General features: G+C 38.2%; 1 protein-coding gene across 1 annotated transcript in view; it reads right to left on the bottom strand.

The window, feature by feature from the left end:
• Positions 1 to 3,306: 3,306 nt before the first annotated feature.
• Positions 3,307 to 17,111, bottom strand: part of LOC123542238 (uncharacterized) — a 28,402-nt gene continuing 14,597 nt past the window's right edge. The window contains exons 5-6 of the mRNA XM_045327955.2: positions 12,063 to 12,213; positions 3,307 to 10,256 (exon numbers count right to left, since the gene is read on the bottom strand). Coding sequence (XP_045183890.2) covers positions 3,689 to 10,256; positions 12,063 to 12,213 — 6,719 coding nt within the window. The 3' untranslated portion in view covers positions 3,307 to 3,688. The remainder of the gene's footprint in view (positions 10,257 to 12,062; positions 12,214 to 17,111) is intronic.

The following is a 17,111-nucleotide window of genomic DNA, read 5'->3' as shown; positions in this document are numbered from 1 at the left end:
GCAAACCCTGCTCAAAGCCCTATCGTAGCGTAGATTTGTTACGATTCCAGTGTGATCCGCCCGCTTAGCTCAATAGGGAGAGCGCAGATCTACGGATCTCGGGTTCGTGAGTTCGAGCCCCGGGCGAGGCATATGTTCTCCGTGACGATTTGATAAAAGACATTGTGTCTGAAATCATTCGTCCTCCACCTCTGATTCATGTGGGGAAGTTACTTGCGGAGAACAGGCTTGTACTGGTACAGAATCCAGGAACACTAGTTAGGTTAACTGCCTGCTGTTACTTAACTGAAATACCGTTGAAAAACGTCGTTAAACCCAAAACAAACAAACGATTCCAGTGAAACTTTAATGGCAATTTAATAGCATTAAATCGATGCAATTAACAATATTACGCAAACAAAGTTATAGACTTTAGCAATGTCTAAACGTATGATATTTAGATTGTGAAACTGACTGCTTTGTATGAAACACAATGCTCAATAGCCCAAACACAATTCGTGCCCATTGGCCAGGAAGTTGCCTATTCTGTACTCACATGAGACAGCAATTCCCTTGCTTTTGAACAGAACTCAGAATTTTCATGTTTGAACTTGAATAAGGCGTATAAATTAATAAGTGTTTAGTATCTTATGATAAATGCCTGTATTGTGTTAAAATATTGTCGATAAAAGCTGTTTCAAAAAAAAACAAAACAAAAAAAACTCTTATCAATGATTGAGCGTAAATAGTAAAACATGTGATGCGCTGTGCAGTGGAGTCCATACAATCAATTAAAATGCACGTATTCTCAAAACGTTGCGTCTATTGTTCAAGCAATGATACATGACTGTTCTTTAGACAAATGTTTTGGGAAATTTATTTTTTAAACACTTTTCTTACCTTATATGGCTATATCATTTACATGTATCAAGCTTTCGCTTAAATTTGCCAGTATGTTGCAGAAAAGGTTTCGATTGAACATTATTGTGCAGTTTCATATACGTTTAGGAATTCTGGGTCCAAAATCCTGGGTTTATGTGTCCGATGTTATAAAATCGGGATCTGAGACCAGACTGATTCTGTAAGCCAGGCAATAAATGAAGCTCATAATCAGGCACTACACATGTATGAAATGGACACTCCTCTTCAAATTCGTTAAAGGGGAGTCCTTCGTTACAAAATATTTTATCGCCAGCTTTATGTTGAGAACTTACAATTGTTAAAAGTAAAAAATAAAAAAAAGAATAAAAATAAAAAAACAGAAAAAAAAAAAAAAATAGAAAACAATAAATAAAAAATAAAATAAAGAAATGACAGAGAACTCTTTTCAAATGATGTTTTAAGAAGAAAGTCCAATGTTTGGTGTTTTAGTTAACAAAAACTTTAGAAACATGTCTATATTTGTGATAATTAATAAACGATTTAGGTAACTCTTAAACTCGAGTTCAGCTCAAACACTCTATGGTATGGTAGGCTGTCACGCTTATATCATTATAACTGACCAATCACAGACTGAGTCCTGAAAACAGCTTTTGCCCTGCTCATTCTGCACGACCATTACAAGCCGGGAACCAGTCAACCCTATTATTAACTGTTCAACTCTTCTATCTGGAAAGTATGATTAGTAGTTACTGGAGTAACTAATCCGTCAGCTGAACTACACGCTCAATGCCATGCATTATGATTATTTGGCATGCTTTTTCTTGATCAGACATACCGTTTGTAATAAAAAAAGTTATTTTACTAGTTATTATTAAGTTAAGGAATTTCAAACAAATTGGGAATCATCGAACTCGATGTTATTACTTTAGATCCTGGTATGAAAGAATGAAAGTTAGAAGAAAGGGAAAACCAACTGCTTTAACATTGGTAGTATTTCCCTTATTCAGAATGATGCTCGTAATAACAGTACGCGCATCTTACTCGAGAACTAATGTTTAGTTGTTAGTGATTCTGTTTCCTGTATTGACCCAAATCGAATGCTTGTAACATAAATTTTACACTTATCTTGGCCTGTTTGGAATTAGGCTATTCTATTAATTCTGTGTGAGGACTTTCGTCAACCACCTGCGTTAAACAGACCTATCGATGTATCCTTTTAAACTTTTCAAAAGGCTCTACCAAACACATGGGTAACAAAGAAGTAGTTGTCCACCCATATTTCAGTCGCTGCCTTAAAAATTGCTACTAACACTTTACGCGTAGTTTTCTGCAACTTTTGTCTGTGGAGTAAAATAGAACTCTGTATTCTGCTCTTGTGACCTAGCGTTATTGAGACAGTCCTTAGCAGGTATGATTTTCTACTGCCGTAATCATTTTCCTCGTTACCATTCAAACAGCACATGGTTTCATCTTAAGTAGCGGGAGCATATAAGGGTTAAACTTGCTACTGGACTACTGTTTAAACTTTGATGCTATAAATTCACAAAATTCATTGACCTCTAATTAGCTTAGCGTCCCACATGTTTTCATAAAACGAAGTCCGCTTTTTATTAGATCATAACCTTGTTTTTGATACATCATATTTATCATTGTCAGCTAAATATAAATTATTGAGTTTTCATGTATGCATTCGACAGTTTTGTCAAGGTTAATCATTTTTTATGTGCCGACTTGATTGAAAAAAGTTAACAGAAGCGATTTTCATTTTCACAACGAATAAAGATATATATCTATACTGTGGTATCATTAATTTTGCATCTGAATCATGTGTATGGTAAACATCAGAAACTACCAATGTAGGTGCCATAAATTAAAGCCATAATAGAAGATGACTCTTAAATACGCGTAAGCTTGTGTTGGTAATAACGTCGAAAACAAAATCAACAGATTTAAGAAATTTTGCACACAGTTATTTTGTTGTTTCAATTGCACGTGCCATGATTTAGCGATTTGTTCTTTTATAATCTGTCTACGATTTTATAACCGAAAGTATTAAAACTGTGATAGTTAATATAAAGTTTCACAACAATATTTTTTTAAAACATTTATTAATGATTTATTACAATGACAAATGCTGAAGCAACCCTTAGGGCACAATAATTTAAATGTTCAACTACTCACAATTCATTCCATTCATTGGCTATAAATCGTAAGAAATGCTGTTTCTATAGTTCCATGTATACATACGTGTTCAACTCATAGTTAGATTATTTCAGAGCCGCTTACATTAAATTTGAAATCATTTATAAAGTATAATGTATCCCAATAGTCACAATACGCATGCGCAAACAACGAGTCACGCTTTACACTGCGTCTTAAGCACCACTCAAGCACTCCTCGATTTTAAACAACCATTTTGTATATCAAAATACCTATGAGAAGTCAGCAACTTTCTAACGTTTAATGTAATTTGATCATAAACAGCACAGTTTGTTTTAAAATTAATATTTTGCAGTGTAGATTATCGTTTATTTTACCAAATATAATATTTACATACATTCAATTGACTCTTGCGAGACACATCATTATACAATAATCGATATGCCAAAAAGCTAATTTATTTCAGTTTCAATTAAAATTGTTTTCAAGATTCCTATTCTGGTGTTATATAATAGCAACAAACTTTCAAATTTTCCTCTCGAGATGCAACATGATATTCAGTAATATCCATAGTTTAAGCACAAATTTGCAAAAATAGATTTGTCTTTGGCTCACGTTTCTAGAAAAAGAACCATAAAAGCTTAGTTTCATTGTACTTTGTCACCACTTATAACATTCCAGGAGGACCGAATTCCATAGGTGAAAACGGCATACCAATATCAGGACCCATTCCAGGCGGTTCCATAACAGGTCCAAAGCTTGGTCCAAAGTCTGGACCAACACTCATTGATCCAAATCCATCATCAAAGGGTAGCCCACTCATTGGAACTGAACTACCCATGATTGATCCTGGGCCCATGAATGGTCCACCGAATGACGTCATTCCATGTGGAAAACCACTTACTGAAGTCATTGCCCCACCAATTGAACCACCTGTGGAAGCCATTGGTGCACCTAATGGTACACCTGTCGGACTTGCCGGTCTTCGTAAAGAACTCATACGTCCACCTGGCACTACTTCATGTCTAAATGACCTTCGCCTTCCATCCCGTCCAATATCACCCCTTCTTGCGGCTCTTAATTCTCCCTCTATTCGTCTGCTAGAATCTCGACTTAACCCACCTTCTCTAAAACCAATACTTGTACCGTCAGAAGATCTCGAAACTGCTTCATGTCTAGAAGACCTTCGCCTTCCATCCCGTCCAATATCACCCCTTCTTGCGCCCCTTAATTCTCCCTCTATTCGTCTGCTAGAATCTCGACTTAACCCACCTTCTCTAAAACCAATACCGGTACCTTCAGAAGATCTCGAAACTTCCATTCTGAGATCGGATGGTACCCGTGACCGATCACCACCTGTTCGTCGACCCGCATCCACTCTAAAATCGCCTTCTCTAAACCCAGTACCAGTACTGACAGTGGATCTTGACCCTCCCATTCTCATATCAAATCCTGCAACTCCCCGACTACTTCCCATTCGTCTTCTTGAATCCGAGTTGACACTGCCTTCCCTGAACCCCATTCCAGTATCTGATGAAGATCCTACACCTCGCATTATAGTAGCAAATCCTGTACCTGCTCGATCACCCCCTGTTCGTCTTCTAGAATCCAATCTTAAACCATTTTCCCTAAACACTGCACCAGTACCAGATATAGATCTAGAGCTTCCCATTCTTACATCGAATCCTGTACCTCCCAGCTCAGCCCCTGATCGTCTACTAGTATCCGTTCTAACATCGTTTTCTCTTAACCTTGTGCCAGAATCGACTGCAGATCCGGAGCTTCCCCTCATTAAATCAAAGCCCGCACCTCCCCAACTGGCACCCGTTCGCCTTCCTGAATCCATTCCTAAATCGCCTTCCCTTATCCTCATACTAGTATCGGCTAAAGATGTAGAGTCTCCGATTCTGGATTCAAATCCTGCACCGGCTGTATCAAGTCTTCTTCTATGATCTCTCAATTCCATTACCCGTCTTTCAGAGGAGCTACTGCCTCTTTCTGACAATGGGAGCCCTCTTACATTTGTCCTATCAGTCATCCTTGTGTCAGATGATGCACTTCCGCTCATGTCCAAAAAGTAAACTGGTTGCCTTGCAGAACCTGCAGTGTCAGAACGATGAGAATGCCTATCTTGAACACTTGCCCTTTCCATGCTGCTATCTCTAATATTTCCTGAACGTCTCTCTCCTGTTGGTATCCTTGCTTGAAATCCTGTCCTTGGGTCTGTTACCATTCTTAAACTTCCACTTCGTGATCCTGGAGTTCTTTCAGCAATACTGCCTCTTGTAACGTCAGCTCGTGTGTTTTCGCGAGACGTTAGCCTTCTCTCACCTATAATTCTCTCTCCTGGCATGTTTCTTCCTCTTGGTCCGAAACCCGCGGTCAGTCCTCCGTCCGCTGTCATTTGTACGCCTGCACCAATCACTGCACTACTGGGTATGTTGTCAAGATTAAATGAATTTACCTGTTGTTCAATGATGGCACCATCTGTCATTGCACTTGCTGCGGATGGCATCGATCTAATTTGTCCTACGTCTGCCACTTTATTATTTCTACCAATGATTCTTCGTCTTCGCGAGCTGCTAGATACTGTCTGATCAACTTGCTTATGTGATGAAGAAAATGTATCTTTTATATTGACGTTCCCTGAAGCTCCTATGGGTGAAGTTCCAGTGGACAAATCAAGACTTGAACTACCGAATGGCGTCAAAGCTAAATCACCACGTACGCCAACGATATGATCGGGAATTATACCATGTCTTTGTCTTAATGTTTGACTAGCTGAAAGAAGATTTATATCAGTTACATCTGTAGATGCCTGACTTTGTGCTAAACCTGTACCGGCTGATGACTGTTTACTACTTAAACTACTGGAACTAAAATCAATTACATTTCCACCAAGCCGAGAATCAGCGCCGATATCTATACTTGAACCAGTGTTAGCTGACCTGCCACCAGGTGTATTAGAGGTCGCTGTACCAGTCAATACACTTTCAATTTTATTAGATCCGGATTGAACGGACTGTTGGCTTTTTAACGCACCACGACCAAAGTCTGAGCCACCTCCTGTTATATCATTTTTGCCAGAAAGCTGGCTTGCTCCACTGCTTGCAGTTCCGATTGCTGCGTTTTGCCTAATTACATTTGCAACTCCAGCGTCTCCTAAATGGTCAACGCTTGCCGCGCCTTGATCAGGTCTTGGCGTATTTGCAAATACCGTATCCATACCTATATCAGATAGAATTCCTGCAACTGATTCAGTCCCAGGTACAGATTTTGTGTTAATTTGATTCACATTTGATGCACTCCGACTACCTGTGCCCTTGAATAAAATTCCTGTTTCGGGTCCTAAGATGTCTAAATTAGACAACAGTGAAGCATGAGCATCAACACCAATATCTGCACCACGGGCACTGGTGTGTGATGCCAACTGTTCATTATTTATATGTCCAATATTAAGGGAAGATCTTCTGTTTGTATTGTCTCCTGTTGTTGAGAGGGGTGCAACATTGTGTCTTTTACTCGCAGATGATGAATCAGCTGTCAGATGTGACATATGGCCAGCAGAAACAACATTAGAATGAAATCCGGCGGAGTGCTGTGAAGCATCCGTACCTACGCCTGTAATACCACTTGTATCATGGCGGCCCTCTGGTGACGAATTACGCATGGATTCAGCAGTTGATAACATAGTGTGTTCCTTTGCAGCAGAACCACCACTTCTTGTGTTGCCTACAGACAATTCATGTCCATGATGTCCATGAGTACCTTCTGTGCCATGCAAACTTTTGGCAGGTTCCCCTAGAAGATATTCAAGTGATAGTGCTGGTATAGTATTTTGTTTGTCTACATGCCCTAAAGTACCTGTCTGCACTGCAGTAGCAGACGCAGCAGGTTTTGCATGACTATGGTCTTGTGTTTTTGAACTTGCAGCTGCTGCCTTGACCACACTTCCTGCAGGAGCTGTATCAGTAGCTGTTTGTGCATTTGTTATATCTGCTGTACTGCTTAAAATCCTTTGAGCTTCGATCAATAATTCGTTAACTGTCTGGTCCAAACTTGTAGCTCCTGTTTTTCCGCCAATTTCATTTGATGCAAGAAGATTTGTTCCAGCAATATTGCTTGAGCCGGCGCTTTGTGCCGTGCTTGCATGACTAGCAGCAACATCTGTATGTGCGTTTGTTTTGAGTGCGGCCTGGTTAGCTGGTAATGCACCACCCTGTATTAGGGAATTTTTTACCAGTTCATTTCTAAATGCATCTACGTCATTCATCACAGCGCCTCCGCTTTTAGTAGACGTATGACCTGACGTAGCATCAAGGTTCTTTTCTGTAATGGTAACAGTGTTTCCACTTGGTAAAAGTTTATGTTCCCCAGCAATAAGACCATCTGAACGTACCATTTGTGTTCTTAAAGGATCAATTACTTCCGATGTGATCATATCAACGCCTGGACCGCCTAAAGCAAAGTCTAACTCAGGAGATGGATTCAGACTGTTCACACCTATCTCAGAAGGAACAATGGAATGTTCAGAAGATGTTGTATCTTGTCTTTGGCTAGTTGATAACTTAATTGCAGCATTATTCGGAGATATCTTCCCTGTCTCAATAAGTTTTGTTTTCTCTTTTAATAATGTTTTACCTGTAGCGGAACTCGCTTTTTCTGCAGACGTACGAACAATACCAGTATCGGGCTGTACACTTTCTGATATTGTCATTCCACCATTTGAACCTTCAGCAGAATTAGATAAAAGAACTGTATTCGGTCTACTTGCTCTTACAAGGAAAATACGCTGCATGTTACTGTTTGGTTTTAAAGAAGAAATTGTAAGAGGTGGCTCATTCTTTCCACTTGATAGGATATCTCTTTTACCTGATTGCACTAGGCCAATGACTGGTTGCGTTGCAATTATTTTCCCAACTGAGTGCATATTCATATCAACATTACTTGTACCAGCAGTTTCAACAGGCTTCTGTTTGTCTGTAAATGCAACATTTTGGGCAGCAAAATTTGTTTCTAAACCTGCGTTAATTTTGTCTGTTATAGTGTTTGACTGACTACCATCAACTGTCAAGTCAGTAAACACATTTCCAAATGCCAGTGATCTTTCAATACCACCAGAAGCTACACTTTCTGCATTTCCAGACTGACCTACCACCATACCATCGCTGGCAAAAGTTGATTGGACAGCTTGTTGCATGTTTTTATCCGATTGTCTAGTACCGGTGTTCATGTTATTAGAAACAGTTCGGTCGCCGGATATAGCAAATCCAGATCTAGTTGCTGCTTTCATTTTACCAGTATTTGACCCTGGTATTTTCTTTGAAATTCTAGCACCTTCTATTGATATACTAGACTTCTTTTCTGGTTTTGGAGCTGGTCCAATGGCTCCAGTTATGTCAGCTTGGTTTTGTATGTCTACTGTACGTCTAACTGATCCTATTCCTTGCCCAGGAGAGCCAAAAGAAATAATTGAATCGGAAGGTACATTTTTACCACTTGCACTTGAGTCTAGAATACCAGAAGCTCTACCATCAAGAGCTATGTTGTCATGACCCGGACTTGTCTGTGAATGAATTCCACCTATCATTGATTGCCCTTCTATTCTAAACTGGGTTTGAATTCCAGAATTTGGCACTTGATCGCCAGTATGTCTCGTAGCGTGACCTCTAATACTTGTCTTGCGGCTTATCTTACTAGCTGAAATGCCATCAGCTACGCCCATTTGACCGTCAGCTCCAACAGAAATGTGGCCATCAGTGCTTCCTACCAATTTTCCGCGCATTCCATGGGATATCTGGCCACGGTCAATTAAGCCTGCAATTTGGTCAGTAGACATTCCTGACAGAAAACTTTCAATTTCCTTGTGTGCCCCTTGTAATTGGATTGACATTCCTCGATCAGCAAATGTGTTCATATCGCCTGTTCCGGACGTTACTGAGTCGAAAGTTCTTTGAGCGTTTTGAGTCATGCCGGAAGACAACGAGTCCCCTGTTCCTACATTCAATGCATGCCCAGTAAATCTAGTTTCACCAAACAAGTTACTGTCCGAACTTTTAATAGATCCAGTTCCTTGCGTCTTCCGGATGGCACCAATACCTGCGGAATCAGTACGCTGCCTTACCTGACTATTCACACCGCCAGTGGAATCAGATAGACTGGTCGTGTGACTGTTTATGCCTAAAATGGAGCCAGTTCCTTGCTTCTTCCGGATTAAACCTCCTCCAGCGGAACTGGTATGCTGCGTTATCTGATTATCCACACCGCCGGTTGGATCTAATAGTCTGGTCATGTGACTGTCCATGCCTAAAATGGAACCAGTTCCTTGCGTTTTCCGGATGGCACCAGTACCTGCGGAATCAGTATGCTGCCTTATCTGACTGTTCCGGATGAAACCTCCTCCAGCGGAACTAGTGTGCTGCCTTATCTGACTATCCGCACCGCCAGTGGAATCAGATAGACTGGTCATGTGACTGTCCATACCTAAAATGGAGCCAGTTCCTTGCATTCTTCGGATGGCACCAATACCCGTGGAATCAGTATGCTGCCTTATATGACTACCCATACCGCCAGTGGACTCAGATAGACTGGTCATATGACTGTCCATGCCTACACTGGAGCCAGATCCTTGAGTCATGCGTCTGTCAGTGCCTCCTGTGGAAGCAGAGTCTTGTCTTATGTGACTGGTCATGCCTCCACTTCCTTGTATCAAATGGCTGCCCATGCCTACCATGATTTCTGGTCCACTACTCATTTGGCTTCCAGCACCTTCCAGGTGCAGACTTCCAATCTGTTTACGGTGCCCAATGATATCAACTGTACCACTAGATGTATTTTGTTTCACATTTTGTTTGTTTTTTGATGTATCATGCAGCACATTGTCCAGAGAAAAGTGTCCGTTAAGCTGCTTTGCATTAATATCATTTTGGTGAATGATGGGTTGTTGCATTGATGCAGATCCTTGATTTAAGTCACCAGAACCAGCTGTCCCACTAACTATTGGCATAAGGCTTAATCCTGACGTTACTTGTCCTTTCACGGATGATGTCTGTTTGTTTGAAACTCGTTTTCCGCCGTGATTAACGTCAGGTATCTGAATGCGTTTTTCGCTGGTTGTACTTGTTTTCCATTCACCGGAAGCGCTGTGAATGCCACCGGAAGTTATTGATATACTTCCGTTCTGAGACGCCAACCTCTTTCGTTGGTCCGTTGGTTTGTCTATTGCTGAACCTGGTCTGAAAAAAAGCGGTGTATTAAAATTTAATTTTAGTGAACACAAATATTTACTATTAAGTTTCTTAAATTTTTAGTTTCAAACCGGCTCTTAACTAAAAATAAAGACAGACTTATATCTAACTAGTAAAATGTCTTTAGAAAAAGATCTCAGAATTGCGTAAGTGGAAATATATTTCGTAAGTCATTCACTTTTCAACTTCAATAATATTAAGCGTAAAATCACTTTCTAAGACACCCGCCCAATCCCCGGGCAGGGCGTATGTTCTCCGTGACGATTTGATAAAAGACATTGTGTCTGACATTCGTCTTCCACCTCTGACTCATGTGGAGAAGTTGTCAAACAGAATCCATTAAGACCGGTTAGGTTAACTGCCCGCCGTTACATAACTGAAACACTTTAAAAAACGGCGTTAAACCTAAGACAAACAAACAAACTTTCTAAAATTAAGTTGCATTTTGTTGTAATTCATTCTTAACTTTGAGTGCGTTTGACTACATTATCGAAAGTTACAGTCAGCGTATACGTGATAAATCATAAATGGAACGAAATATAGGCATATCTTTGTGTGCAATAAGTAGTGCAGAAATAACTAGAACAAAGTCTGAAATATGTCAAATGTAGGTTATAATAATGATTAAATAATTGTTGTGGTGTTTCAGAAATATATGACAATGTTTGTACTGCTTGTAGAATGAGTTGTCTTAAACAGGTTATTCTGTTTTATGCAATAACCCTTACCCTGCTCAATTTCTAGAATGGACTGGTCTATCATTCAGTTTAGGTAGTGCCATTTATTATTTAGAGGGGTGTTCACTGAATATTTACTGACTGAATAGCGAACATTGTAGACCAAGTTCAGCCTGCACGGATATGCAGCTCAGCTTGGTCTGCACTGGTCGCAAAGGCAGAGCAGGCTAAGGGTTAAACATAATGTAACCACAACAAGAATAGTTTATCATGTTGTGATTAATACGTAAGGGACAAAATCTGGGTAGACTCAGTAACATGTTTTTATGTTGTGTGATAAACAAATTGTGAGGAGTCTCATAGACAAGTTATCATGCTGTGTTTAATACGTAAGGGCAAAATCTGGGTTAACTCAGTAACATGTTTTTATGTTGTGTGATATAGGTATGAACAAATTGCGAAGAATCTCATAGACAAGTTATCTTGTTGTGTGTAATTTGTAGAGGAAAGAACGATATGTCAAAAATATCTTTAACGTGTTGTGCATTTTGTGAAGTGTATCAAAATATATTGTGTTTGTGCTTTCTGTAGGACCATGTCTTAGCTGTCTCAAAATTTAGGTGGTTATTGTGTTGGCAGTGACAAGAACAAATTATGAAGTTATCAAAATATGTTATAATGTTTATGCTGTAGGTAGGACAATTTCTGAGATAATCTCAAAATATTACGTGCTTATACTGTGTACAATAGGTAGTTGACATTTTGAGGTAAGTCAAAACTTCCTAATTCTATGTTGTGTGCAATAGCTGAATTATCACAATAATAAGTTGTTATGTTTTGTGCGCACGAACATTTGATGGTTATATACCGTGCATATGGTGGTGAAATAGCTGAGTTATCACAATAATAAGTTGTTATGTTTTGTGTGAACGAAAATTTCGTGATTATATACCGTGCATATGGTGGTGCAATAGCTGAAATATCACAAAAAGTTGTTATGTTTTGTGTGTGCGAAAATCTGGCGATTATATACCGTGCATCTGGTGGTGCAACAGCTTAGTCATCACAATAAAAAGTTGTTATGTTTTGTGTGCACGAAAATTTGGTGTTTATATACCGTGCATCTGGTGGTGCAAAGAATGGGTTATCTCGAACACTGTTTGGAATCGTTCCACCAATACGAATATCTGCACAATTCCGGAACTCCTCCTGTGGTCCCATACCCAAACCTTGCTCTTTAGTCACAGGGTCCGTGCCCCAGCTATTGGCTGAAAAGAAAAAAAAATCAAATTTTTATTTACGAAAGGTGAAGGGAAAAGGATTCTGTCACCCGCCACTGTTTAAAGTCGCGCAGTGCTTCTAAGGGGCAAGTCAAAAATTCTATGCTTTTCGGGATAAGTAACTACTCTCGTTTTTAAATATTGATAAAAATAAGTGTTTCGATTAAATGATTTGCTGCACTGTTTTCGAGGTTATAAAAGAAAGATGATACATCTAACCTTGTTTAGCTCTGTTAGATACTACACACAATTTTATTTACAGTGCCTGTAAAGATGATTGTTCCATGACTTTAATGTTATGTTGAACCATTCTTAACATTTTCCTTGCAGATAGGTGTGTGAAACAAACCAGCAAAAGTTAAGCCCGGTTACTGAGGTTATTTCATTTATAAAACAAATTTGTATTCGTTCTATCAGTTGAGTGCGCATTCATGATGTCGCTCTCATACGTGGAATGTCCATTCTTCCTTTCTTCCAATAATATCGCTCTCATACATGGAATGTAAATTCTTCCCGTTTTCTTATAATATCGCTTCAATTAGACTGAAAACGAAAAACGACATTCTATCCATTATTTACAATAATATCACTCTCACACGTGATATGCCATTTCTTTCTATTTCCAATAATATCACTCTTGGAATACCCATTCTTCTCATTTTCCTATCATATTACTGTTAATTGAATATATCCATAACCACTTTCTTAGAAGTTCATAATTTAAGAATAGAAATATTTAAATGAAGTATTAGTTCGTGAATCGTCTCTTCATTAAATATAATAATTGAGCCGTGCCATGAGAAAACCAACATAGTGGGTTTGCGACCAGCATGGATCCAAACCAGCCTGCGCATCCGCGCAGTCTGGTCAGGATCCATGCTATTCACTTTTAAAGCCTATTGGAACTGGAGAAACCATTAGCGAATAGCATGGATCCTGGCCAGACCGCGCGGATGCGGTCTGGATCCATGCTGGTCGCAAACCCACTATGTTGGTTTTCCCATGGCATGGCTCATTTCATATCAAATGAATTTCCCAATTAAAGTTAATAAGATGCAATGACTACAACGCACGTAGTGCAGTTATTGAAATTCAGTATACAAATATTAATAACTACGATATATCACTTCGCACTTTCTGATGTGATATATATTTATCATTTCATAGCTTAAGTTAATTCATACAATGCTAATGATCCTAATGATGTAAGTTGAAGCTGCTAAACATAATTAATTGAGCCGTGCCATGGGAAAACCAACATAATGGGTTTGCGACCAGCATGGATCCAGACCAACCTGCGCATCCGCGCAGTCTGGTCAGGATCCATGCTGTTCGCTAATAGTTTCTCCAATTCCAATAGGCTTTAAAAGCGAACAGCATGGAGCCTGACCAGACTGCGCGGATGCGCAGGCTGGTCTGGATCCATGCTGGTCGCATACCCACTATGTTGGTTTTCCCATGGCACGGCTTAAATGTCTATGATGCTTAAATTAAGCCTTTAATTTAGTTGGTCATGATGCCGCACATGAACGTTTACAGGTGGATCCATAAATGGAGGTAATAAAAACAATAGATTCAATAAAACTTTCTCTTATATTCAGCAATATTCAACACTTTGACAAATATTACAGAAAATAATAAATGGAATTGGATTTAACAAGAAAATAATATATTTTATGTTCATAACGGAAAATATGACAGCCACGTTTTAAACAAAGGCATTATGATAATATAATTTTTAAGAAGATCCTTAAGATGTATAGAATGCAACCAAGCAAAATAATAGATCACTCGGTTTGACTGAGTCTGTTCATTAGAGGTAATGGAATGTGCAACCCCTTAATACCCCAACTCCCCATAGCACCAGTTTCTGTTGAATTCTATTACACAGATATTGACTGAGCCTTGAAAAACCCGATGTTGCTCATTGCAGACCTGGAGCGGTCTTCTCTGCAAGACCGGAAGTGATTATCAATTGGAGCGCACGGCAAAATACGCAAATTATTGCATGTTCGTAGTATTACCATAGTTACAAAATATATACATTTAAGATATTTTTCATTCAAATTGCTTGAATCCGGTATATACCGGAGCCTATAATTTATACAAGCGCTCCAGGTCTGCAGTGAGTCACAGTATTTAAAACTAATCGTGCTTTGCTGATGTTTTGGACTATCGGTGAATTATGAACCAGAACTGAAGTTTGACTCACATTTTGAAAATATGTATGTCTTTACGTATGTCTTCCATGTATTTTTAACTTTTATTGTAAAAAAGATACATTACATTCATACATCATGCTATACAATTATCACTGAGTTTTTATGTACTTGATTTACAACAGTATTTCGGTTATGTAGTAGACGGCATTTAACCAATCCAGTGTTCCTGGATTCTTGGCGAAATCTGAAATTTTTCACATATTTTCAAAATGTATATGTTATCGCGTATGCTTCCCATATTAATATATAGCTCTTATCATAAAAAAGATTCGTTACTTTATTACATTATGTACTTGTAAAGGACTTTATCATTGAGATTTATCGAATTTATTTGAATGATCAATATTGACCACATCCATTTTCAAATGTTATGAACTTTAGAGTCTAACTAGGCTAGTGTATTTAAGCCTCTAAGTAAAGTTATTAATGTTTTAAATTTATGAAAATAAATACACCGTTGTATCATAATTTGAACAGTTGTGAACTTCAGCCTGCCAGTTGTCGTATTTTTCTTAAATAAGAGAGCTTAATGGCACACGTATAGCGCATTGAAAATATATACATGTAAATGATTAGAGGTAAAAGGGTAAGTCAACCGATAGACTACCGTAAACATTTCTCAGGCCCTCTATTCATTTTTGTATACATTGAAAACGCTATTCATATCTCTGACGTGTAGCCCAGTTAGCGACATGATGTATGTCTAGCTATAAATATAGGAAATTTGCTTACTTTTCTCTGACAAATATTAAGAAAATATAGGTGGTACACTGGCACCAATGTCTTCATCCTATTACGATAAGCCTGCTTTTAAACTTATTGTCGTACGAACTACATTTTATTGTCACATCATTTTTTTTTTCAGAGGAATCTTTTACTGTAATTTTGTTAAGTTCTGTTCGTTGAAGTTACATAAAGTTTACACCTTATCATTGGTATTCAAAAAGATTTTAATTAGTTGACCAGTTCAGTTTTATTTATAAGCATTATCTCTGAAAGCATTTCATCCAGCTTACCTGTATGATATCTCCATTGCTATCCAGCTTACCTGTATGATATCTCCATTGCTATCCAGCTTACCTGTATGATATCTCCATTGCTATCTAGCTTACCTGTACGATATCTCCATTGCTATCCAGCTTACCTGTACGATATCTCCATTGCTATCCAGCTTACCTGTACGATATCTCCATTACTATCCAGCTTACCTGTATGATATCTCCATTGTTATCTAGTTTACCTGTACCATTCCTCAATTGTCATTTTGTTTTGTATACCTGAATGATATCTGAATGTAACCTAGCTTACCTGAATGATATATCTATTCTGATTTTATTTACCTGTATGATATCCCCATTGTTATGTAATTCACCTTTATGATATCTCTAATGTCATCTAGCTTACCTGCATGATATATCCATTGTTATATAACTTACCTGCTTGATATCTCAATTGTTATTTAGCCTACCTGTATGATAACTCCATTGTTTTGAGCTTATCTGTATGGAATCTCAATTGTTATCTAGCTTACATGTATGATATTTCCATTGTCATCAGCTTATCTGTATGCTATCTTCATTGTTATCTAGCTTACCCATGTGATATCACAATTAATATCTAGCTTACATGTACGATATCTCCGTTGCTATCTAGCTTACCTGTACGATATATCCAGTTTAATATCTCCATTGTTAGCTTACCTGTACGATATCTTCATTGTTATCTAGTTACCTGTGTGATATCACAATTGCTATCTAGCTTCCCTGTCCCTGTACGATATTTCCATAATTATCTTTCTTACTTGTATGATATCTGCATTGTTATCTTTCTTACCTGTACGACATCTCCATTGTTATCTACCTTAGCTGTAAGATATCTCCAGTTTTATCTAGATTTCCTGTTTATTATCTGTTTAATATCTCCATTGTCAGCTTACCAGTATGATATCTCTAGTTTTATCTAGATGTCCTGTTTAATATCTCCATTGTCAGCTTACCTGTATGATATCTCTAGTCTTATCTAGCTTTATTGTTTAATATCTCCATTGTCAGCTTGCCTGTATGATATCTTCATTGTTATCTAATTTCCTGTGTGATAGCACAAATGTTATCTTTCTTACTTGTATGATATCTCCATTGTTATCTACCTTACCTGTATGATATCTCCAGTTTTATCTAGATTTCCTGTTTAATATCTCCATTGTCAGCTTACCTGTATAATATCTCAATTGTTATCTAGCTTACCTGAATGATATCTCCAGTCTTATCTAACTTTATTGTTTAATATCTCCATTGTCAGCTTGCCTGTATGATATCTTCATTGTTATCTAGTTTACCTGTGTGATATCACAAATGTTATCTTTCTTACTTGTACAATATCTCTAATGTTATCTACCTTACCTGTATGATATCTCCAGATTATCTAGATTTCAAGTTTAATATCTCCAATGTCAGCTTACCTGTATGATATCACAGTTGTTATCTAGCTTACCTGTGCAATATCTCCGTTGCTATCTAGCTTACCTGTATGTTAGCTCCTTTTTTTCTAGCTTTCCTGTTTAATATCTCCATTGTCAGCTTATCTGTATGATATCTCCAGTTTTATCTAGATTTCCTGTTTAATATCTCCATTGTCAGCTTATCTGTATGATATCTCAATTGTTAT

The sequence above is a fragment of the Mercenaria mercenaria genome, chromosome 19, assembly GCF_021730395.1.
Source record: "Mercenaria mercenaria strain notata chromosome 19, MADL_Memer_1, whole genome shotgun sequence".
Lineage (NCBI taxonomy): Eukaryota > Metazoa > Mollusca > Bivalvia > Venerida > Veneridae > Mercenaria > Mercenaria mercenaria.
Note: the sequence above shows the minus strand (reverse complement) of the source record. Positions and strands in the feature narration are given on the sequence as shown.